This window comes from Miniopterus natalensis, chromosome 3 (genome assembly GCF_054644295.1).
Source record: "Miniopterus natalensis isolate mMinNat1 chromosome 3, mMinNat1.hap1, whole genome shotgun sequence".
Classification (NCBI taxonomy): Eukaryota; Metazoa; Chordata; class Mammalia; order Chiroptera; family Miniopteridae; genus Miniopterus; species Miniopterus natalensis.
In genome coordinates this window covers 89325788-89349138 of record NC_142083.1, presented here as the reverse complement: position 1 = coordinate 89349138, position 23351 = coordinate 89325788, and the positions used below count along the sequence as shown (strand labels likewise).

Genomic DNA, 23351 nt, shown 5'->3' with positions numbered 1-23351 from the left:
CCTTGGTGGTAGAAGCATCGCCAAATCTCTGTCTTCATCTCCACATGGTGTTCTTGCTTGCATGCCTGTGTCCAAATTTCTCCCTTTTAGAAGAACAGCCATAATGGATAAGGGCCCACCTTATTCTAGTATGACCTCACTTTTACTTAACTAATTATGTTTGCAATTACTCCCTTCCCAAATAAGGTCACATTTGAATTTGGGGGAAGTGGGTGGGACACAATTAAACCTGTAACAGTAGGTGTCCAATAAACTTAAGTCAGATACAAGAGTCAGTAATACTTGAATGTAAAGACAACCTTGTCTCGTTCAGGTGGGTTCTAAGAATATTCCATGCTGCCTGAAAAAAGATGGGCATGTTAAAGGTCAAACAAGAAAACTGGGGCCCACTTAGTAAAGGGGATGAGTGACGCCATTGGGCACTTACATACTGCAAAAATGCAGGCTTCACAATCAAGGTGTTTTAAGGCTATTCCTTGCAGGCCTTTTGAATTAAACTCACTTAACTTCCATCAGCCTCAGTTTCTTAGCTATAGCTGCCCTGGAGTTGTTTGGATAAATTAATGTGAATGTCTTAAGTTGCATATAGAGTGGTCACACACTTTATATGGCTAGACACCCACATGATTGATAAATGAATAAAATTTCTCACCACTAGGCTAGTTCTCTTTTGTATAATTAAGGCAAATTTCTCCCGTATTTCTGAGGACCCACCGTCTTGCTCGGATCCAGTTTGACACGTCACGAAAACTCTTCTGTTTTCTGTGAGTCTGGCTCTGCTCTCATCCAAAGTGTGTGACCCTCGCAGCGAGCTCAGCATTCACTCTGGGTCTTCCTTAAAATATCACACACCCTGAGCTACAGAAAAATAATCCTTACGTGTCGATGAAACCTAAGTAAAGAATTCAAGGTTCTCCAGTCTCAAGTGGTACTTCAGTTGAGGACGAAGGGCTCAGAAACCCCTGCATTAGTAAAGGGCCAGTTATTAAACTTGACTTCACTTAGGAAGATGGAGCGCTTGGGTTTCAATCCCTCTGGCCTTAATGTTTTTTAAAGTATTAACTTCTATACTGGCATGCTTAAGCTTAGTTGGATTATATTGAATTTATAAGGCCAATGAAATTTTATTTCCCTTTGTTCTGATAAGAATTTCAGTTGTCATAATGCTCACATTTATTTTTATTATTCTCATATATGAAATAGGGATGGAGGAAACCCAGAAATGCATCACGCAATCCAGCCTATTGATGTAGCTAGAGGTGTTGGGTCATATGAATGGAAAACTTAGGAAACAGTGGGGTTCAATGGAAATATTCCTAGAGTTCAAATCCCAGCTAGAACATTTATTATCTCTCTGAACGTAAGCATGTTCTTGACTTCCCTGGACCTTAGCTTTCTGCCTTGTAAATGTGCATGAATGGTGCCCATCCTACCTACCTCCCAACATGTATGCAGGACTCAAGCCGATAGGAGGCAAGTGTCCTAGTAACTTCTCTGCCCTGTCCTTGGCTAAGCTGTCGTGATGGTAACGAGGATGGTAACGAGAAGGGTAACGAGCCTCTCTCTGTTCTATTGATTCACGTAAATTCACCACCTGTTTCCTCTTTATTTCTTCCGTTTCAAGCATTTGAGTTGCTCCCAGGGAAAAGGTAATGTCAAGGATGCAGTTTAAATGATCAGATCCCTCTCTTTCTTCCCTTGACTAGTTTCATCCTGGTCTCTGTCATCATTGCGTTTATTCTTTGATTTAACAGGAAATAATTGTTGAGCATCTACGCTGTGCAGGCCACGCTAATAGCGCCAGGAACCCGGGCCTAAATAAGGCAGACCTGAGTCTCTGCCCTCAGGGGTCTGACAGTCCGGTGGCCTGCAGGTCTCTATGTCAGCTCTCTATTTGTATAGGTCCTGTGGCTCTGAAAATAGTCTTGTCACTTTTTTTAAAAACCTCTTTTTCATTGATTCTGCCATCCTGAGTATGAGCTATTCCTCCTCCCGCAACAGTACAACCGGCCTTTCCATATATTGTTTTGTCAACGTGTTTCTACACCTGGTTATTTCCCGCTCACCCTCCAGCTCTCAGCTTAGACATCAGTTACCTTCCTCGATAAACAATAGGGGATAGGTGAGCCCCTTTAGGCCTTTCCATTCCTCTTCTCATGGCATATATCTATTGAACTGTAAATTCCTGGTCCGTCCTGTGACTCCTGCCAGCTGTCGCTACCGAGCGACCTGGGGCACGTTTATTCTCGACACCACTGTAGCCCCTGAGCTTGCACAGCACCTGCCATCCAGAAGATGTCCAATACTTAGCCTCTGAAACAATTGCCTGGGTATCAAGTTCTTGCCTATTTGAATAGTTCATTGCCCTTGCTTTCTGGCAATCTCTCCTAATTTCATTTCCTCCAAGTCCAAGTATCATTTATTTTATGACAGCCTTTTTTTTTTTTTTCTTTCAGTTGGCAAACTATTAGAGGCTAAAACTTATGCAACGCACAATGAAAGACAAGGTCATTTTTTATCATCTTTGCCTGTTGCAGTAACCAGATTAGACATCATTCTACAAGTGAGGCGAATGCAAGCCAACAGACATTTATCATGTCAAACACCTGATTACAAACTACAGCAGGAAAAGAGGGAAATGCTAAAAATGAATACCTCCAGTACCTGCCCTTGAGGAGTTTACCGTCTCCCAAGAGGCCTACGGTAATCATGTGAGGAAACTGCATAATTGGAAATACACTCAAGTGGTTGGTTCTGTAAATCATAATGCGGATGGTGGGTCGCTTCTGTATCTAAACTGTGTCACGTGTCCTCAAGGCCCTGAGGTTGGGTCGGCTGCGTTTAGGCATCCAGCTTTGAGAAGGGACCGAAGATGAAAGAAAAGAAATGTTGATGGGTGGCACTGGGACATAAACTTTCTTGATGGGTAGAAAACTCAGTTTTCATAAAGTGGTATGAGAGGAAATAACTCCGAATCCATCCGCATACAAGATAATGGTATCTCCTTGCACTCATTTGTATCTTTAACGTTTACTTTTCCCTTTGCCAGAACATTTCATTGTCTGTATCATTCCATGGGGAGAGTATGATTCTTCCCAGCAGTGTGACTTACTGCTCCCATTTTTTTAAATCTAGTGGCAGACCTTTGGTGACGTTCAGTGGGATGCTTCACTCAGCAGCATCCACAGTGGAGCCAGTACCTCTCCAGGCTGCCAGGCGCCGTCTGTATGTATAGTGACCTCCTCTCTTACCGAGAAAGGTGCCTCCTATTAACTCTATCCATTTCCTACTTGGGAAGCAGGCAGAGAATCCTCTGGATAGCTGTGATGGAGTAGGGAGCACAGTGATACTAACCCAAATCCTACCTGCGGGGTCACTGCGAAGGAGCGATCTAAGGGAAGAAAATCCTTCCTCTTCCAGTTGCGGGCCTGGCTAAGCGTGGCCGCGTTAGCAATGGCGCAAGTCATTGAAATGCATCTCGAATATACGTTTGACACCGATGTTGCCCTGGTGGGGATGGTGGGGCGACAGCATTCTTCGCTTCTTTAGGAAATAACTGGCTGTGAAGGGAGATTAGGAAAGTGGAAGCCTGCTCAAGACTGAGGGCTTCCTCCGCACCCAAGACGCGGAGACTCCCTCCTGGAATCTAGTTGAAAGCGCGTGGGTCTGTCCCTTCCCCTAGGACAACACTTTTTGCAACCACCCATTTGCTCGGCCAGTCCCTGCTAGCTCATGGACTCTCCTCCCCACAGCGCCGTGCTCCCGACAGTGGCGGGCAGCTCCGGCTGTCCCTCCGGGAGACACGGCGATGACCAGGACAATGGTGTCGATGGCACTGTACTCACAGCGGCTCATCTGCTGTCCTGTCCCCTCCCTGTGCTCACAGCCACGGGGGGCAGCGGCCACCCCATGCCCATTTCTGGTTTCGAGAGTAGACTGTGGTTACCCAAGAGGTTAGCATTCGGAGAACTTGGAACTTCCTCTGAATTATTTTCAATTCCCTGCTTGGGGTCAGAATTGGATCGGTACAAATGTGAGCTTCATCTTCCACACTTAGGGCGACTTCAGGTTATTTTGGTATCCTTTCAAAACCCCCCATCTATAAAATGAAGATAATGATTGTGTCCCCATTATGGGGTGTGGGCTTCGTTGAAGGCGTTACGTTTATAGAACATTTGGGGCAGTGGAAAGCGCGTGTTGAGAGCCCTTTTAGTTATATTACTGTTGTTATCAATAACCTTATAATCACCATCATCATGAACACCACTAATCGCCTTGAGGTCCTGGATCTTGCAATAGCAGGAACAAGACCTCACACCTTCTTGATAATCTCCAACTTTCACTAGGATACTTCAGAGATTTGTCAGAAAATATTTGGTGATTGAATTGTTCTACTGTAACCCTTAAAAATATCACCCTTCCTCTTAGCCAACAAAGAGATCAATCAGGGCTTACTCGAAAGGACCTCAGCTTTGGAGAAAGACCTGGGATTGCAATCTACATCTGCCGCTTACTACCTTCAAGACATCTTACTTCCTATTCTGGGAAATGGTTGGGATAAAAATGTCATTAAAACTAACTTCATAAAAAATAATATATATAAAATCTAACTTCAGGAACTATATCTATAGTGATATATACAGTAGGCTGATCCTTAGAATGAACTCAATCCATAGCCACAGCTCTGGCTATCACTTTTAATTAATAATAAGAAATAACACGGCATCTATAGCTATTTCATGTACAAGTAGGCGGAGCCCTGCCTGCATAACTTTCCAACAAGAAGCCCTTCAGTGCAACACCGGGATAGTCCAATGCGGGGTATTTTTTCAACAGTGCAGAGCAACCTTGAATGGTTTAACCTTGTTTCTCAGCTCCCTGAGGTGAAGGGTGAGTCAGGATATTTCTTGATGCTAATAGGCATAAAGAGACCAGCTTGGGGATTTGTTTTTCATTCAGGAAAACATTTTGATTGTGTGTGCGTGCCACTCTTTAAAATACTTGAGGCAACAGTGATGAGAAAAATAGAGGTTTCTGTCCTCATGGAGTTTACAGTCTAGTTGGAGACAGACATTAAAATATCTGTAATCTCCCCGGCCGGGCATGGCTCAGCGGTTGAGCATTGATCTAGGATCCAGGCGATCAGGGTTCGATTCCCCATCAGGGCACATGCCCGGGTTGTGGGCTCGATCAATGACTCTCTCATCATTGATGTTTCTATCTCTCTCTCCCTCTCCTTTCCTCCCTCTGAAATCAATAAAGATATATTTAAAAATATATATATATGTATCTGTAATGTAAACATATATATAACGTCAAAATCAAAATGTGTATAATGTTAAAGTTTAACTAGTGTTTTAAAGGATAAGCCAGGGCCCTCAGAGCCCCTGGGAGGATGGTGAGCGAGACGAGAAAACCCATCTCCTTAAGTGCCCATGCTGGGGGTTGGGAACATCACCTTCTCCAGGGTCTGCTAACTTTCTAAGAGACAAGCACAGTTGTCTCCCTTTGGAAGTATCACCTCATAAGCAACCACAGGAAGGCTCCTGACTTGCACAAAGCGCCATAAATATTTGATAGTCACTAACTTTTGAGGAGTTGAGAAAAACAGCCCCTGCGTCGCCTTCTGTGACTCCACATGGAAAGTCAGGCTGGAACACTTGCTGCAAGCCTGCCACCCACTCAGCCAGTTTGCATCTCGGGGGCTGGTGCCTGTCAGCCACAGCAAGAGGGCTTCTGGCCTCTCTCCCTCTGCTTCCCTGTCAAGGCCGGGAAAGCGAAAGGAAACAAATTGCTTTCACTTGAATCTGTGACGGGGATTCTTATTATCTATGCGATTTGTTTGTTGGCCTCAGAGCAACCCCAGCGTTCTTGGTTCAAAACATGCTTTTCTGTAAGCCGGTGCAGTTAGGAAACAAGGGTTTGTGTGTTTACCTAATTGAGGTCAGATATGAACCCACCTACAAGTATTTCAGGATCTAGAGCTTAGGAGCCTGAAGGATTTGGGTAACTTGAACTTACTAGTTGTATGAGTTTGAGGCAGTAACTGCATCACCCTTGAAAGGGGACTGGCAGTCTGTACCACACTGGGTTCTTGCTAAATGAGGTAATGTAGGTAGGCCTGCTTTGTTGAAATTACTATCCTCGGTGCTTAGAGCAATGACTGGTACAAAGTTAGTACTCAAGAAAAGGTTTCTTATAAATCACCATCTTCATCATCATCGCTACCACCACCATCATCATCACCACCACCATCACCATCACCACCACCATCACCACCACCATCACCATCACCACCACCATCACCACCACCACCATCACCATCACCACCACCATCACCACCACAGCCATCATCATCACCATCACCACCATCACCACCACACCATCATCACCGCCATCTATCACCATCTTGATCTTTTTCATCATCATCATCGTTATCATTTCCATCTTGATCTATGAATTCAGTGACAGAAATTCTTCAATAAGTCCAAATTATTCACGTTATAATTCTGCCACTTAATTAAGTTATGAGATCTCCTGGTGGAAAATATGTTTTCACTTGTTTGGAGCTTCAGTTTTCGTATCTTTAAAAGGGACCATAATATCTGTCTCACAGGGGTGGTTGTGAGGATTGAAGTGCCCGGCACAGCACCTGGCTCACAGTCCATGAGAATCCAACACGCTGTCCCTTGTGTTCTCCAGAGGGAACACTTTGCTGAACCAGACTGGGGACTAATTTCATCCTCACAATAGGACGTATGCCCTCACAGGACTTTCTAGATTACAAAACACATTTCTGTAGAGTTCCTCTTCAACCATCACAAGAGACGTATCGGGGAGCAGAACGTATACTATTATTTACATTAACAGATGAGGAAACCAGGGTGCATTGAAGTTGAATGACTTGCCAGTTGCTCCACCCTTATGCTCCTGACTTCCCAACATTTGGTCCCATAGTCACTGCGCTAGGAAAAGATAATAACAAACACTGCAAATCACCTAGCCTAGTATTTTTAATTTTATTTCTTCTACAGCAATCCATAAAAGATTTTACATTGCAACCCAGTTCATCCAAATAACAGTTTCATGAAATAATACTCTTACTATTCTATTCCATTCTTTTTCAGTGCGGTGTAGTTTATTTCATTTTTTAAGTGCTGGTGTGATCGCCCCCTACATGGGTTTTACATCCCAAGGGGTCACACCTATAGTTTGACTGAAGCAGAAAAATTTCCCTCAGGATTGTTTATCCGAATGACCGGGGTCACCTTTACACAGAGCCCAGATCCCACCCTTGGAGATTTTAAGCCAGTGGGACTGGGGGTTGAGTCCTGGTATCTGATTATTTTATGAGACTACCCCATGTGGTCTGATGGTCCGCTGGCTAAGGATCAGCATCGTATTGCTTCTGATTGTTTCCACCTGAAATGTTCTTCTCTGTTTAGTGAGGGGCGGGGGTGTTTATTTGTTTTAGTATTTTCTCCATTACTCCCAAGAACATCCTTCACCAGGGAATTTTTCTGTCTTGGTCTGTCCCTCTTGCTTTTCTAGGAGAAAACAAGACCCCTATAGTTTAGGTTGAAGGACAGAAGGTTGGCTTTTCAGTTATCAGTAAGCACAGGACAAAAGCTTATGGCTCGTGAGAGTGACCGCTGAGTCCACACGTTGGGCTGGAGCTGGGCAAGGAAGGGGCTGTGGTCTTCTGAGGTTGTGCAGCCCGGAGAGGGAGCTGACACGTCCCTGTAAGGAACCTGAGACAGTGCTTATCTAATCCTGCCTGAGCCATATCCCCGCAGCGTGATGTGATTGGAAATGGAATTGGAAGGATGGCACAAATACCATTTATCCAGATTTTCTTTCCAACCCTAGGGAACTGGAATTAAAAAACAAATCACCCAGGAATGACCTGAATTGGTACCCCAGACAGACCAGCAGGAGAGTTGAATTTTTCCAGGCAGCCTCTTCTGCCCTCACCTCTTCCTCTGTTACACAATTTAATTACAAGTTTAATCACTTCAGAAACCCCATCCATCCCCTCCAGGGTAGCAAGAGCTCTCCTTTCCTAGCCAGGCATCTCGGCGATAAGCAGCTGTCCAGGGGAGGGGAGGTGGGACTCTTGAAACATCTCCCTTGACGAGCAAGAAAGATGCGGCCAAATAAAAACTGAAACTGTTTTGACATTTCACTCTGGTTGTTTTACTTTTAATAATAATGGAAGAACAAAGTATTGGTAGCTTTAAATAAAGAGGCAGCATTTGGCATTGAGATCACTGAGGATGTTTTGTACTAGGTTTTATTTTTGCTCATTGAGAGAGAAGAAAAAACAATGAGCTCGGTAGGGAGAGACAAAAGTTTAAGAAGAGGAGAGAGCAGGACCCCTGTACGTCTCCTTCATGGCATTTTATCAGCACTGGGGCTTGGTGGTCGTCTGTGGGCACCTTTCTTGGGAGCCTGCTGTCTCTCTTGACTGTATATCTCATAGGGACCAAGATGGTCTTGAACTTGGCCCATCATTTTATTGAATGTAATGAGTGAATGTGGATATAGAGTGATACTTTGAGCCAGGCCCCTGTGTCTGTTTTGCTGTGATTTTTTTTTCTGATCCTCACAATCACCCCATGAAGTCGCTCATCACTATCTCCATTAAACGTAAGAAACAAAAACTGGAGCCCAGTTTATCGCCACAACTCGCCCAGGTCACACAGCGGGTTTGCAGAGGAGCTGGGTCTCCAAGCCCTCCACACGACTGTCAGTGGCAGGTGCTAAGGCCGCTTCCCAAGTAATCCTGCAGCTCGGTTATAAATTCCTGCCCAGCGGTCTCACGGTATTTTTGTCACTTTACCTCTAGCCGTCCCTTTGTCTCTCTGAGCTCTTGTTTCAGCCCTCCTCTGTCTCCCCTCGCTACCCCGACGTGCCCCCCTCCTAAAAATCGAAAACCAAATGGGACAGCAGCAAGCTCCCCGGTGGCTTCTGTAACTCTGCATGCCGTCTGTTTAGCTTAGCGACGAAAAGTGCCAGCTCGGGGCCATGCATAGGCCAGCATTTCTAATGCTTTTTAAACAGCTATTCGTGCAGCGAGTGCCGGGCGCTGTGGCGGGTGTGTCCGTGGGTATTGTTTCCCTCCTGCACGCCGGGATCTCTGCTCGCTCGCTCGGCTCCGCTCCGCGTGCGCTCTGAAGCCGAGCAGGAGCCACGGGAGGAGCGAGCGGTGATTGATGGGCCGGCCCCGCTGGCGGAAAGCGGCCCATCTGGGCTTGGTTTGGGGAGCAGTCAGATGTTGAGGGGGAGGTCAGCCGGGCGGCTTCAGCTCCCCCTCCCGCACACCCGGGCCGTCCCCACCCCGGCAGCGCGCACACCGGGCGCCGAGCTGAGGCTCGCTCTGAGCAGCTGCTCTGAGCGCTGGGTCTAGGACAGCTGCTAAGTTTATGGAGGAAAAAGCGAGCAGGATGGTGCGGCAGGTATATTTTTTTCCCGTTTTATTTTTTCCCCTCCCAATTGTGATTTGCCTTAAGCTGCAGTCTGTCCTTGCGGTCGAGCCTCTGTCGCTCTCTGCGACGCCCGGTCTGCGCCTTGAATCGCGCCGGGTGGAGGAGAGGATTTCAGCCGCGAGTATGTGTGTGTCGGCCGCCTGTCTGCTTGCTGGGTGGCACTGAGCGGGCCTGAGACCTAGCAGGTGACTGGTGTAATTCTGCATATCTCTGCTTTGTTTCAGTGCCCCCCCGGGGGCACCATGCAACTTCTTTTATTTGGGCGCTGGAGGTGTTCTTTGAATGGGCGAGATTCCTTGCCAGAGAAGTAGAACAGAGCAGCCACTAAACTGAAGGGAAACAAACTGTCAGCCAGGCTGGAGCTCGTGGGCAGCCAGGAGTGGAGGGTGCCCTCCAGCGAGTCTCAGTGGCCGGGGTCCCGTGGCGGAGCGGCTGCTTTCCTTGGCTGCCTGGACAGATGCAAGGAGCTGCTTCATTAGGGCTGTGCATGTCTTCATTAGAAGGGCTGCGTTGAGGCCAGAAGAGGGTTTTCAGGGCAAGATGCGGGCTGGAAACAAATGAATTCCAGGAGCAAAAGGGGAGAAGGTGTCCAGGAAGTCTGACTGTTAAAGCTGGGGAAACACACACGCTCACACACAGGAAAATCCTTTCGTTATTTTACAGTCCGTCTAGGCAGCTATGAAAACAGCCACTCCCCCACCCGCGACCCCCCCCCATGGAAAGTCAGGCAGCCACATTGAAAAGAATGAACCCCTTCCGTGCCCAGCCACGTACCAGCGATTTCTCGGTGGAAATGTGGTTTGCATTAGATGTTGAGCCAAAATATTTTGCCAAGTCCAATGGGCTGCCACCTTTTGTTCTCTTATGAGTTTTCTAAAACTACTCTATTAAAGCACCCAGGGCAATGAATGGGAGAAGAGGGATATCTGGGGGTGGGGATTGGGGGGTCCTGTTTGGTTTTCTGACTCCGTCTCCTGAGCCCACCTTGGAGAGAAGGTGAAGCGCAAGGATGTCTCGGTGACCAGGGAGTTTCTCCACGCGACTGAGGAACGGCCCTCTGAACGCCTGCCCGCAACAGAGCCGACACACTGTGCTAATAGACAGATTACGGTGTTTGTCTTAAAATAGCAATAATATCCTGGCTATTTCATGCTTCAGTAAAATATTTAAATTGAAATGGCTTTTTTTTTTTTTTTCCTTTGGTGAACCAGACTTGGTTGCATTTTAATATCCGTTTGCTCTCAGTAACTGGAGGTCCCACATCATCTAGCCGTTGATGAGTTGCTCTAATTGAGGTTTGGTGTGTGAGGACAAGGGAGTTTCTTCTAAATTTATCCTAAATGATGCTCTTTACTTCAAGTTTCTACCTGGTCCTTCAGGAGCATTATTGGGTTTTAAAATATCAGGTGCAGGCTCCTCCCTCTTTTTGTGTATTTAGCAGCAACCTAAGAAAGTGCAGGCACTGAAAATTAGATGTCAGGTTGGCAAGGTCTCTTGAAGCACTTGGTCGGTGAGGTGGGGGGATACGTGCAAATCAGAATCATCCTCCCCGTCAACTCAGGACCCCTACCAGCACCCTGACTCTGCAAATACCAAATCTCTGTGATTGTTTCGCTTATTTAGGGAAAGGCGGGGGGTTGGCATTGGAGGAGAAGAGGGAAGGCAGCTTCTGCAAATGAGGGAATGTCTAGCCAGAATGTGCCAAATAATTTTGCTCGTCACTGTCACCTACATGAAGTTGGCTTCAGCTTTCAACCTGTTCATGTGCCCATGGTTTGCCCTGACCTGGAATGGAAAAGGTGCCCTTAATGTGAGTGTATTTTTCCAGAACACACATCTCAGCCATGCCAAGAATCCAGGAACATCACTGGGGAGGAAAGAAAGGCATCCCTGAAGCCATTTGAAGGTGAAAAATAATTCCATGGGAGGTAGAATGATCTTAATTAAATATTAGCTGTAATTAGCCCAAAGTGCAAAGGGTGGGAATATTAATTAGGGTCTCCCTGGAACTGCTGTCGGTGTTAATAAGTAACTGTGGGGGGTCCCACCAACATCTGTTTGAGAGCTCCAGGAACAGGAGAACAATCAGAGCCCTGTCAACCTGAATGTACCTGCATGTGCCTTGGTGACCACAGACATGGTCCCAGCACTTGGTTTACCAGATGCCACAGGTTTGGTAGAGGTGATGGTTTGTCCTGGCTCCAGGGGTGCCCCCAGCTGGGCCTTGCTTTTCCTAAGGTGACCTTGGCGCCTTCTGAATCAAAGCCTTGGGATTGAGATGGCAGAAGTTATCCGGGTTGGAGCTCTAACATTTGGTCTGGCTGATGGAACACTGGCATCTTTGAATTAAATTCCTCAGCACCTGACTTCCCTGCAGGGTATAACACACCACCAGGTCATGAGGCCACGGTGTGTGTGTGACAGAGAGAGGCCTATTTATTTAAAAACAGGAACGAACCTCCCCACCAGGTGATAGTGCTGCCAATGAGAGGCACCTAGGTGCAGGATAGCGTGACCTCTAGTTCAGCTCCTGGCTTCCCAAAGAGCTACCTGTGGCTCTGACTTGTGAACTTGTTTACCAGTCCTGTGTTGCAATATACTTAACAATAAAATCAAGTGGGGTTAGAGATGCAGTGCATGCCAGGCATGGATTCTAGACAGCCTCACGATTAACATTTAGGGCCAAATAATACTTGGTGGTGGGACTGGCCTGTGCGTTGTAAGATGTTAGCAACATCCCTGGTCTCCACACATGAGATGCCAGTAGCAACCCTCCTCCCAAGTTGTGATAAACAAAAATGTCTCTAGTCATTGCCAAACGTCCCTTGGGAGATAATTTCCTCTGTGTAATAACTGATATGAAGCACCCAGCACCCATTGGCCTGAAGGAGACGTCACTCAGTTTGTGTTCTGAGCACATTGCTGAAGTGAAGGAGATGCCTTTCAGGTGGAGCCCAGGAGCCTGAGGCCATCACAGATCTTCCCCTTCCTAAGCCCACTTGTGCTGGGTTTCAAGCCTACATGTGTACATGTTTACAACTCAGAGAGCTTGTGATGAAAGCAAGTTTGAAAAAACATTCCCACTCACCCTTCTGCACCATCCTCAGCACTGGCCATCTCCAAGTCTCGCTGAGCCATCCTTCCTTGGTTCAGAGAGAATGCGCCCCTTTTCTCTCTCTGCTTTATTGCAGCTTTATTTTCCACCCTATTTATGCAAGCCCGGCTTCTGAATTGCCATGGGCCTATTTAATGATATTCTGTCACAGAGAGTAGAAAACTTTTTTTGCAAAGAGTCATATAGTTAAATTGTTTAGGCTTTGGGGGCCATAAGGTATCTGTCTGAACGACCCAACTCTGCCACCATGGCACAGTGAATGTGGCTGTGCCCTAATAAAACTTTATTTACGCAAACAAGGAGTGGGCCAGAATTTCCCCATGGGTCATTTGCAACTCGTCACCTTCTATCCCCCCAACTACCTCCCATTGCCAAATTAAACTTTACAGGGCCCAGAGTTCATTAGTTAAGGTGCAGCCACTTAGCAAACCTTTGTAAATTCCTAATTTGCAGCTAGCATGCTGGAGATGGAATAGAGACTGTGATAGTCTTCTGCCTCCATGATGCTAACAAACAAACAGGCAATAGCAGGACTTGAGATTATGTGAGATGTGGCCACAAGCTTCAGGGAGTATAGAAGGCAGGCAGTTGGTGAGGTTTAAGCGTCAATGAAGGCTTGCTGGAGGAGAGCTCTTGATCTGGGACCTGAAAGACAAGTAGAGACTAGCCAGGCTAGAGAGCAGAGGAAGGCTTTCCTCACAGGGGCAGCGAAAGGGAAGACTTGATGGTGTTGCAAAGATGGAGCGACCACGGACTTCCTGAGGGCAGGCCCTTCTTTCTCTGAAACAGAGAGAGCTCAGGTCCCAGCAGAGAGTCCGAACAGTTTTGCTGGAGCCTGTGGGACTGGGTCACTGTTCCTGAGACCGCTCTGCGGTGAGGGAAGGCCACGTGGGCAGTTTCCCATGAAGGTGTTTTCCGCTGGAGGTGGTGGAGAGAATCTTTGTCCTTAGGGACCATGTCGCTCTACCATTGTTCCTGCCATCTCCTTATGTCCCCGATAAGACCACACCTGGAGTTCTCATAAGTGTTTCTTTCAATTCGGAGATGAGCCGGTGGAAGGGAGGGCAGGCTGAAACAGACCTTGGGGCAGAAGTAGAATCTGTCACAGTTAATTTCTCTTTGGAGGATTCTCAAGGTCCTATAGTTTCTGGGACTTCTCCTCAGCCAGAAAGAAGTGGCCTCCGTATGGAATGTCTGTGCACAAGGATATGTTCCTTGCATGGCCCTGTAGAAGAAAAGGGTGCTACTTGGCTCATAAACAGCAGCGTGTTTTGTTTTTGATTTGTGTGTGTGTGTGTGTGTATTAATCAAGACCCTTTGGGTTGTAAGTAACAGAAAATTAGCTCAAATAAAATAAGGCAGTTACTGATTTGAGGGGCTAAAACAAGCAGTGGCATTACTAACTGCAGGTAAAGCTAGATCCAAGACTTCAGACAATGTCACGGGACTCAGTCGATCTATTTCTCAATTTCTGGGCTTCCAGGCAGACCCTCTTCAAGAGACAGCTCTTGGCAGCTCAAGGTTTACAGTAGTTTTACAGCTGCCAATGACCGTTGAAAGAGAACTTCCTCCCAAAACTCTGGCGAAGTCTCAGGATTAAGCCTCATTGGAGTCACTAGGGCTTAACTCTAGGGTTTAGATAGCTGGGCATGAACCCACATCCCTGTGGCTGTGCGAGTGGAACCCCTTGACTAGTCAGGCCCGTTTGTGACTCTCTCTATGGGTCACGGAGGCAGGGCTCATCCACACCTGCACTAGGCTGAGGGGGGAAGTATCCCCCAAAAGGAAGCAGGGCATTTTCCTTGAGGAAAAGTGAACCCTGAGCGAAAGTGACAATAAATGGCCTCAGGTTTGCTAAGGATGGACAGGGTTAACTTCGCATGCATAGTGATTCAGCCACCGCACAGAAAGACCCCGCTCAGCCCCAAATGCTGCGAAAACATGTTAGAAAGAAGTGGCTTTGCATTTCTGCTTCCCGTGGCCCAGACATTTGGAGCAATTACTCCGGGGGAGGAAAAGGCCTGATGGGAATGTTTCCACTTGTAAAATGTTTTAAACTTAGCCTAAGCTCCGTTCTCTTCAGTGTGTCATCCTGAGCATTCTAATTACGGTCCCCTCTAAACAAATGAGCCAGCTCTGTGAGCGGCTGTGAGAATATAAATTTCTGTTCCCCTGTATGTCACAATGTTTCGGCTGCACTCAAGTTGCTTTAACCCAAGAGGTTCTTGGATGTTGGTGGTGAGGACGGAGGAGATGGGAGGGATTCTGACATTGCTGCCCTGCGATCATTATATGAGGGCTGAAGTCACCTCTAATTGACCACACACAATAGGAGAGGCAGCTACTTGGTCTGCTTAATTGCTAATGTGTTTTTTTTGTCCCTTCATCCTGTCTCTATCTGACTGTGTGATCCCATCTCTTGAGACCGTGGAGAATTCAGGCCTCTGGATTGCCGTTTCTGCTGCTGCTGTTGGGGTGTGTGTGTGTGTGTGTGTGCGCGCAGGGTAGTAGAGTTACAGGGGACGGGGGTGGAGGTGGAGAGAGAGAGAGGTTTCCTGAAATGGAAGCATTTGAATTCAGGGTGTGCTTTTTTTTTTTTTTTTTAATTCTTTTGACTTGCTGTAATTATCACACTGCATGTTTTGCTAGATCTGAAGGGCGAATTGTTATATAATACTCTGTGCTTATAAAAAATAAGGCAGGGGGTGGGGGAGGCACTGACTAATGAGGCTGAGCTAAGTCCAGCACTTTGCAGAGATACTTAAAATGGGGATATCACAGAGTGCCATCTTTGTCCAAATTAGGCCCTGAATTTTCATTGGCTGCTTCATATTGGCCTTAGGAACATCTCACACACACACACACACACACACACACAGTGGTCATTAACAAGACCCCCTCCCATCTCATTATGTGAGCCAAGACACATAAAACTTTGATTAAATTCAAACGCTCAGATGAACTGTCTCTCCTCTCAAGAACACGCATGTTCAATTTAATTTCTCTTGGCATTTTAAGTATCAAAGCAAGACTCTCCTGTCACTGGAGACAACTACACGTTCACATGTGCCCAAATGGGGAATGAAAGAAGGAAGATCTGCCAGGCAAATCCTGCGCAGTGGATCGCAGACCCCTCCCGGAGTGTGTCTGCGGGGCTGGCTCACTTGGGGAAAGTGACTTCCCCTCTCGCAGCCTCGGTTTTTGCACCTGTATAATGGGTCACATAAATGGTGGTTCTTGCTTCCTCCGAGCGTCGCGTGAAGATTACCGGGGATGCTCGGGTCTCGGGCTCTCGGCCCAGGGCTCGCACCCAACACGCAGTGTCCGGGTCGCCGCGGTCCCTGGGCCTGGGGAAGGGTTCTGCCCGCGTCACTCACGGTTGTCTTCTCTCCACCTCTGCTTTTTCAGGGTAATCAGGAAGCAGCCGCTGCCCCTGACACAATGGCTCAGCCTTATGCTTCGGCCCAGTTCGCTCCCCCCCAGAACGGCATCCCCGCGGAATACACGGCCCCTCACCCCCACCCTGCGCCAGAGTACACGGGCCAGACCCCCGTCCCCGAGCACACGTTAAACCTGTACCCTCCCGCGCAGTCACACTCGGAGCAGAGCGCCGCGGACACCAGCGCGCAGACCGTCTCGGGCACCGCCACAGTAAGTGCGCCGCGGCGCGGGGCCCCGGGGTTCTGGGGGTGGCGGCCAGGGCGCCCCAGCCGAGCGGCCTGCCCGCAAGGCAGCCCCTAGACGGGGCCTTGTCGTCCCATCTCCGCCAGGCTCACCTCGTCCACAGGCACCCTCTCCTATTACTGAAACGCACACGTTTTTCGTTAACTTCATTTATTTATGAAGGGACGCTTTCATCTGCTTTTTGTTCCTACACTTTTGTCTTTTCCGTAACTGTGTCGTCTCAACGGAATCATACATGATGTAACCTTTTAAAAATGGTTTTGTGGAGATATCGTTTACAATACCATAAAATACACCCATGTTAGCTGTGCAATTCAGATTTTTGTGCATTTTGAGTCTTGCAATCATCACCACTGCCTAATGCTGGAATATTTCCATCGCCCCAAACAAATCTTGTGCCCGTTTGCGGCCACCCTGGGTTTCGGCACCGGCCCTCCTGAACTTAGCTTCATGCATGAGAGGTTCATCCTTGGTTTTGTCTGTGTCCCTGCTTCTTCCATTTTGTTGCTGGGCCCTGGGGTGCGGAGGCCTGAACTGCGAAGAGGTGGCAGGAGAGAATTTTGCAGAGCAGTGAAACTTTCTGTACTTTGACGGTGGTGATTACAAGGCTCTATGCACCCAAAAGAGTCAATTGTATTGCAGGGGGACGGGTTCAATGGGTTAAAAACATGTAAGCAAACATTTTAACCCTATCGTGAATGAAAACGAATGTTATTGACTGTGAATCGAAGGTAATCCTAAACAAAAATAATTTTCAAAATGAGACTGCTTGTTTGTGAATGACCTAAGATAGCCATGCACACCAGAAGACGACTGTGTGCATCTGTGAAACCTGGTTCTGCAGAATCCTCCAGAAGCTTGGGCTCGCCCAGGCTCTAGTCTAGAACATGTTGTAAGTGCAAGGCAACTGTGCCTCTTTCTCCTGCCCCTAGGCCTGTGGAAGACCAGTATTGGCCAATAAGTCTGTTGTTTGAAAGCATAATATATTTCTCTTGTAACTGAAAACAACCGATGACTGACTTTGATACCTGGTACCTAACCTGGGGGTTAGATTTGAAAAATAATACACATTCTAAATTTTCTATTGCTATCCCCCTTTTTATTGTTGTACAAAACGTAATCGCTAGCATTTTAACTATTTTAATGTATACCATTCAGTGGCATTAAGTACATTCACAGCATAGTGCAACCATCCCTGTTGTCCAGCCCAGGGTTTTCCTCACCCAAAGGAAGCCCTGTGCCTCTCAGGGAGACCTCTCTATTCTGCCTTCCCCCCTCCCTGGCAACCACGCATCTGCTTTCTGTCTCTATGGATTTGCTCTCCTGGATTTTTCGTAGAAATGAAACTACATATATGATCTTTTGTGTCTGTCCGCTTCCCAATAATAGACTGTTTTCAGGGTTCATCCATATTGTAAAGTGTATCAGCATTTCATTCCTTTTAACGACTGAATACTGTTCCATTGTGTGGATAAGCCACCTGTTTATCCATTCACTCATCGGCAGGCGCTTGGGTTGTTTCCACCTTTGGCTCTTGTGAACAGTGCTCCTATTGCTTCCTTGTGTCTGGCTGCCGCTGTAACTTGGGGTGAGTTTGTTAAATGTGTTTGCTGATTTTGTGGGTATTCGTACTGCGTCGACTACCAGGTGGTCATGATGGAGTTGTTGTTTAGTTGTTTGGTGGTTATTTTGTGATAATCAAGGTGGTAGGGCTTCGGGGGGCTACTTTAGGAACAAAAGAAAGGTTAAATCAGACATTATTTATTAAGCCTCAACATATGCCAACCATACCACCGCTTTGGAAGATTCGTTCAGTCGGTCAGTCTGTCACACATTCATTCATTTGCTCACCAATATTTATTAAACCTCCACGGGGGCCTGGACTCACACCAGGTGATGTGGTTGAATCAAACAGAAACGGCCCTTTTCCTCTTGTAACTGAGTGTGAGAGGAAGTGAGCATGTGGCTGTCAGACAGCTGTGTAAACACAGATCATGATCCGTGCTCTTAAGGAAAAGGCAGGTGCAATGGAAGAATAAAAAAGAGAAGTGCTTCCTGCACATGAGCCGTCTGGGAAGCTTTCTTCAAGGAGATGATATTTAAGGTGAGAAGACAAAGCTTTGCAGGCAGGAAGAACAGCAAGGTCAATAGTCCTGACCTTGACTCACTCAGAGAACCAAAAAGAGGCCAGTGTATCTAGGGCATGTGGAGGGGCTTTGGGGGTAAAGTGTCAAAGGACTAAATGGGAACAATCAGCAGGTGTCAGATCCCACAGGCCTGGTAGGTTCGATAAGGGGGTGGGATCCCCGTTAGGAGCAATGGGAAGTCACTGAAAAGAGTTTAAGCCAGAAGAGTTATAAAATGAGAGTTTAAAAAGAAAGGGTTGCCCGGTCAATGTGGCTCAGCGGCTGGAGGCAGCCGGTCAATGACTGTCTGTCGTCATTGATGTTTCTCTCTCTCTCTCCCTCTCCCTTCCTCTCTCTGAGATCAATAAAAACATATTTTTAAAAATAAGGTTAATTATGCCCACCTAAAAGGAAATTTTAATCCAACTGGGGAGCTGACATGCTCAACATCCTCCTCTTGCAAAAAGAACTCTTTGGAGATCAACACAATTAAATTTAAAGAGCAGGTTGGCTGTGCGCAGTGCCCCAGGCGCTGCAGTGAGATGAACTGGTGGGCACACATGCTCTCCTCCCTTCGAGAGCGTCTGGGCCACTAGAGATAATGGGACATGTGTTCTGTTAATTATCGCAATGTGACAAGTTCTAGAGCATGGAAACGATAGAATAACTTCTGAAACTGGGCAGACAACCCAGGAATCTGGCTCGGGCGATGCCCAAGGGCATCTGAATGGCAAGGAGCACCTCTCCGAGCTTGGAGTGTGTGGCTTTGCAGTGGGGCTGCTTAGCCGGTGACTCCGTCTTTAGCCGTGTTTGGGTGGTACATGCTCTTATAGGAAGTTAAAGGGGAAAGAACCACTATCGGCTGAAGCAGGTGGCTTTGTGGCTGATCCTGAAGGATCTTGTTTTCTCTCCTGCAAACCGTTACATGCACGTGTTTCTGTCCTTGGCCAAGAAGGAAGGTGCTTCTGCAGCCCGTGGCCTACTTCTGCGTTGTGCTTTCCTGGCCTGGCTGTGCAGAACGTGGGTGATGGAAAGCTTGCTTCAAGTTGTCTCTGCATCCCCACACACTTTCCGAGTGCACCTCTCCTCCCTCCAAGCTCCCCCTTTCCCAGGAAGGAATTTAACCCCAAAGTGGGTCAGACCCATGGTTCTCCCAACCCTGGATACAGGCCCCTGGGTTAGCACACCCAAATCGTCCCCTATAGGTTAGCGTTGTACCTGGAATAACTCTAACTGTCCTCTGACATATAGGCAAGGAGCTTAATGCCGATCTGAGAGCACTGTGGAAGCCATCATTTCTTTGAGACACTGAGTAGTTTTGGGAAAGAGAAAAGATCCATCCATCTGCCAGGCTCCAAGAACTTCTAATATATGCACACGATTTAACATAAAGTACAGACTCTGTGAAAGGGAATCGGCTGCACCCAGAGCCCCCAGCCAGAGCTGAGGAAAGTACAAGCAGCAAAGACTTACCAGGTCATCCTTTCCGTTCTCCAAGGGCTGAGATGAGTCCCCGCAGGACATTTTTCTGCTGAATGTCTATTTAATGTGGGCCTCCAAACACATCACGGATCACTGTGCTGACAGAGCCAATCCTGTATCATATTAGATACTACTCCTGACAAGGTATTTTACTTTTGACATATTATAATTAGAGATTTGCAAGTGGCGAATTCTCCATGCATCTCCAATGGCAACTTAACTTCTATTTTTAACACTTCTGCAGTCTGTTTAAAAGTCTCCCACCAGCTCTGGGATCTGATGGGAGAAAAAAATGTGGGTCCCAGAGCTTGTTCCCTGAGCTCTGGGCTCTATTGACAGAAAGAAGATCTGCTTAAGGAACCAACCTCTTCTTAACCCTGAGCTGCTTCCACCGAGTGCTGTGTCTCCAGATGTCATTAATACCTTTAAGAAGATAAGACCTTGCTTGGTGATAACCTCCTGTTCCTAACCACTTACACGCTGGCCCTGCTTTGCAAGTCAATCATGTAGCTAAGGCATGGGGAAAACTTCTCAATGCATTTCTTTTGTTAATGAGCCATCGTCATCATTATTATTAGTACAGTAATTCAGGTTTGTGGTTAAAAAGTCACACATTATGCCCAGCCGGGCGTGGCTCAGCAGTTAATCGTCTTACCTAGGATCCAGGTGATCAGGGTTCGATTCCCGGTCAGGGCACATGCCCGGGTTGCGGCCTGCAGCCGATCAATGACTCTCTCATCATTGATGTTTCTAGCTCTCTCTCTCCCTCTCCCTTCCTCTCTCTGAAATCAATAGAGATATATTAAAAAAAAAAAAAAAGTCACACATTAGAACAGGCTCTACAATGAAAATTAAATTTCCTAGTGCCCACGACCCCAGTTCTTAGTCTCCCCCTGGAAAGTACAGTTACCAATCCCTCATATTTTTCCTCTAGAGTGTTTTATGCCAGTGCAAGCATATGCCTGGGACTTGGTCAGTTCAGGCTGCTATAACAAAAATATTGTAAACTGGGTGGCTTAAAAAAACACATTTATTTCTCATGGTTTGAGGGCTAGGAAGTCCAAGATCTTGGCACCAACAGATTCAGTGTCTGGTGAGGACCCGCTGTGCTTGGGCATGGCTACCCGCAGAGTAATTTGAGAGTTGTCTGGTGTCAGGAGAAAAGGGAAGGTGTGTTGCTACTTACTGAGGCCTGCTGTGCTCTGTAGACCATCCTAGGCACTCTCTTATCTCTCACCTCATTTTATCTTCACATCAAACCTTTTAAATGATATGAGTACTCCTTATTTTATACTCTGGAAATAGAGGGACAAAGGCTAATGATGTTGTGAGCTTGGGCGTGGCAGAGTCGAGATCCTCACCCAGATCTGTCTGATGTCAAAGTCTAGACTCTTTCTTCCATCTCCAGGGAGTTCCCTAGAGGGCCCCCAGGCCCACAGCTCAGAGGACCAGTGCCTGAGACCAGGGCAAGCGATCTAGAACTCTCCCCGGGCTGGTTTTTCCAGCCCTGCCCCCCTGGTTTAGAGAAGCAGGTCAGTTAAGAACCCAGGCTCTAAATTTCTCAGAGTTTGACCCTCTGCTCCACCTTATATTTTTAAATTTATTTTTGTTTTTAATTTTTTTTAAATTATAGTTTACATTCACTGTTATTTTGTATTAGTTTCAGGTGTACAGCACAGTGGTTAGACAATCATATACTTTATAAAGTGTCCCCTCTGATATTTCCAGTACCCAGCTGGCACTATTCATAGTTATTACAATATTATCAACTATATTTCCCATGACTATTTTGTCACTGCTGATTTGCACTTATTTATCTCTTGACCTTTTTAACCCAGCCTCCCAACCCCCTCCCCTCTGGTAACCATCAGTCTGTTCTCTGTATCTATGAGCTTGTTTCAATTTTGTTTGTTCATTTATTTTATTCTTTAGATTCCACATACAAGTGAAATCATATAGTATTTGTCTTTCTCTGCCTGACTTATTTCACTCAGCATAACACCCTGGAACATCACTCCACCATAAAACAGGACAGGAATCTTACCATCTCTGTGCCCCTGCTCTACCGTTTATAAGTGGAAGGATCTTGGGCTGGTCCCTTGACCTTCTGATAGTATCCTGTGTTCCTTACCTCCCTCTGCTTCTGCCCTTCTCCAAGCAGCCTTCCTCTGTCCTACACAGCCATCAGAGACGAATGATAAAACCCCAAAGGGTGCTGCTCCCTGGTGGAGGGTTGTGGCCACATGTGCTTACTTTAAGAGCTTGGAAAAATCACTGAGGGCCACCATGTCTAAAAGTAGTGTAAGTAGCTGTATCAAAACAGGAATCAGGGAATAATTATCTCAAAAATAAAAGTTTTTGCTCAGTAGCATCAAACTATGTTCTAAGCACTTTACATACACAATCGCAAGTAATCTTGACTCTCCATCGCCAAAAAATAAGTATATACATATGAGGCACTCTCAGCCCCAGGTTATAGTTGAGGAACCTGAGGTGAGAAACTTCTGAAGGTCACTGTAGCTGACAGGTAGGAGCTGGAGCTCAAAACCAGGTGTGTCAGGCTCAAGACCAGAAGCCTTGGCTCGAAGCCCAGAGGGCATCCCCTAGGCGTGCCCGGGCGCACCCCTGCGTCTTCTCTGGGCAAGCTGCTGCTGGGGAAAGGGCCACTTTGCTGGGAGTTACTCATTTCCCCCAGGAAAGGCCCTCGCGGACCCAAGCGTGCACAGTATCTCGGGCTTAGAGTGCCTTGAGCAAATTCTAATCACATGTTTCGGTGGCTTCAGAATTGTCTTTTCAGATGGCAGTGTGGCTGAGCTGTTTTGTCAACACTGGTTCTGTTTTCCTAAGGTTCACATTTACTTTAAGGCCTCAGTACTGCCTCTTGTTCCCTAATGGGGCTGAGTATTATGCTTCTGACACCTATATACGCTTGGGAATAAATGGCCCATGGCTTTTAGGATAAAAAAGGCCTTCATTACCCAATATTAGGGGCCTTTTACTGTTCAAAAGCCCCTGTCCACCAGAATGCCCCATCCTCCTGGGCCAAAGGCATGATTGAGCCAAACTTAGGATGATTCTGAGAGGAGTAGGCATCGCCATGGACATCACAGACCCATGTCTCTGGGTCTGGGGCTGGGTGACAGCCTTGAATTTTGGTAGAATTGAGGCCTCACGATGGGTTGGAGAAAATGGTACTAGATAAACACCCGAGGTGTTATTGGAAGCAGTGAAGAATCCATGTAAGGAGCTTAGAGTTTCTACTTTAGTTCTGACCCAGCATGGGACCAATGGCATGGGATGTAACTTCACTGTCTTGCTTGGGACATGTGAGACAGAGTAGTGATGGCGTCCTAGTGGTAATGACAGTGAAGGCCTTGCTGCAGCGATAGGCACAGAGTAAACACTCTACTGTGTGAACCATTGTAATTAAGAGATAATGACACCCTTCACAATGGG

At 46.9% G+C, this 23351-nt stretch overlaps 1 protein-coding gene across 1 annotated transcript in view; it reads left to right on the top strand.

The window, feature by feature from the left end:
• Positions 1 to 3453: 3453 nt before the first annotated feature.
• Positions 3454 to 23351, top strand: part of LOC107526816 (RNA binding fox-1 homolog 1) — a 180058-nt gene continuing 160160 nt past the window's right edge. Inside the window, exons 1-2 of the mRNA XM_087815209.1 lie at positions 3454 to 3519; positions 16012 to 16254. Coding sequence (XP_087671335.1) covers positions 3454 to 3519; positions 16012 to 16254 — 309 coding nt within the window. The remainder of the gene's footprint in view (positions 3520 to 16011; positions 16255 to 23351) is intronic.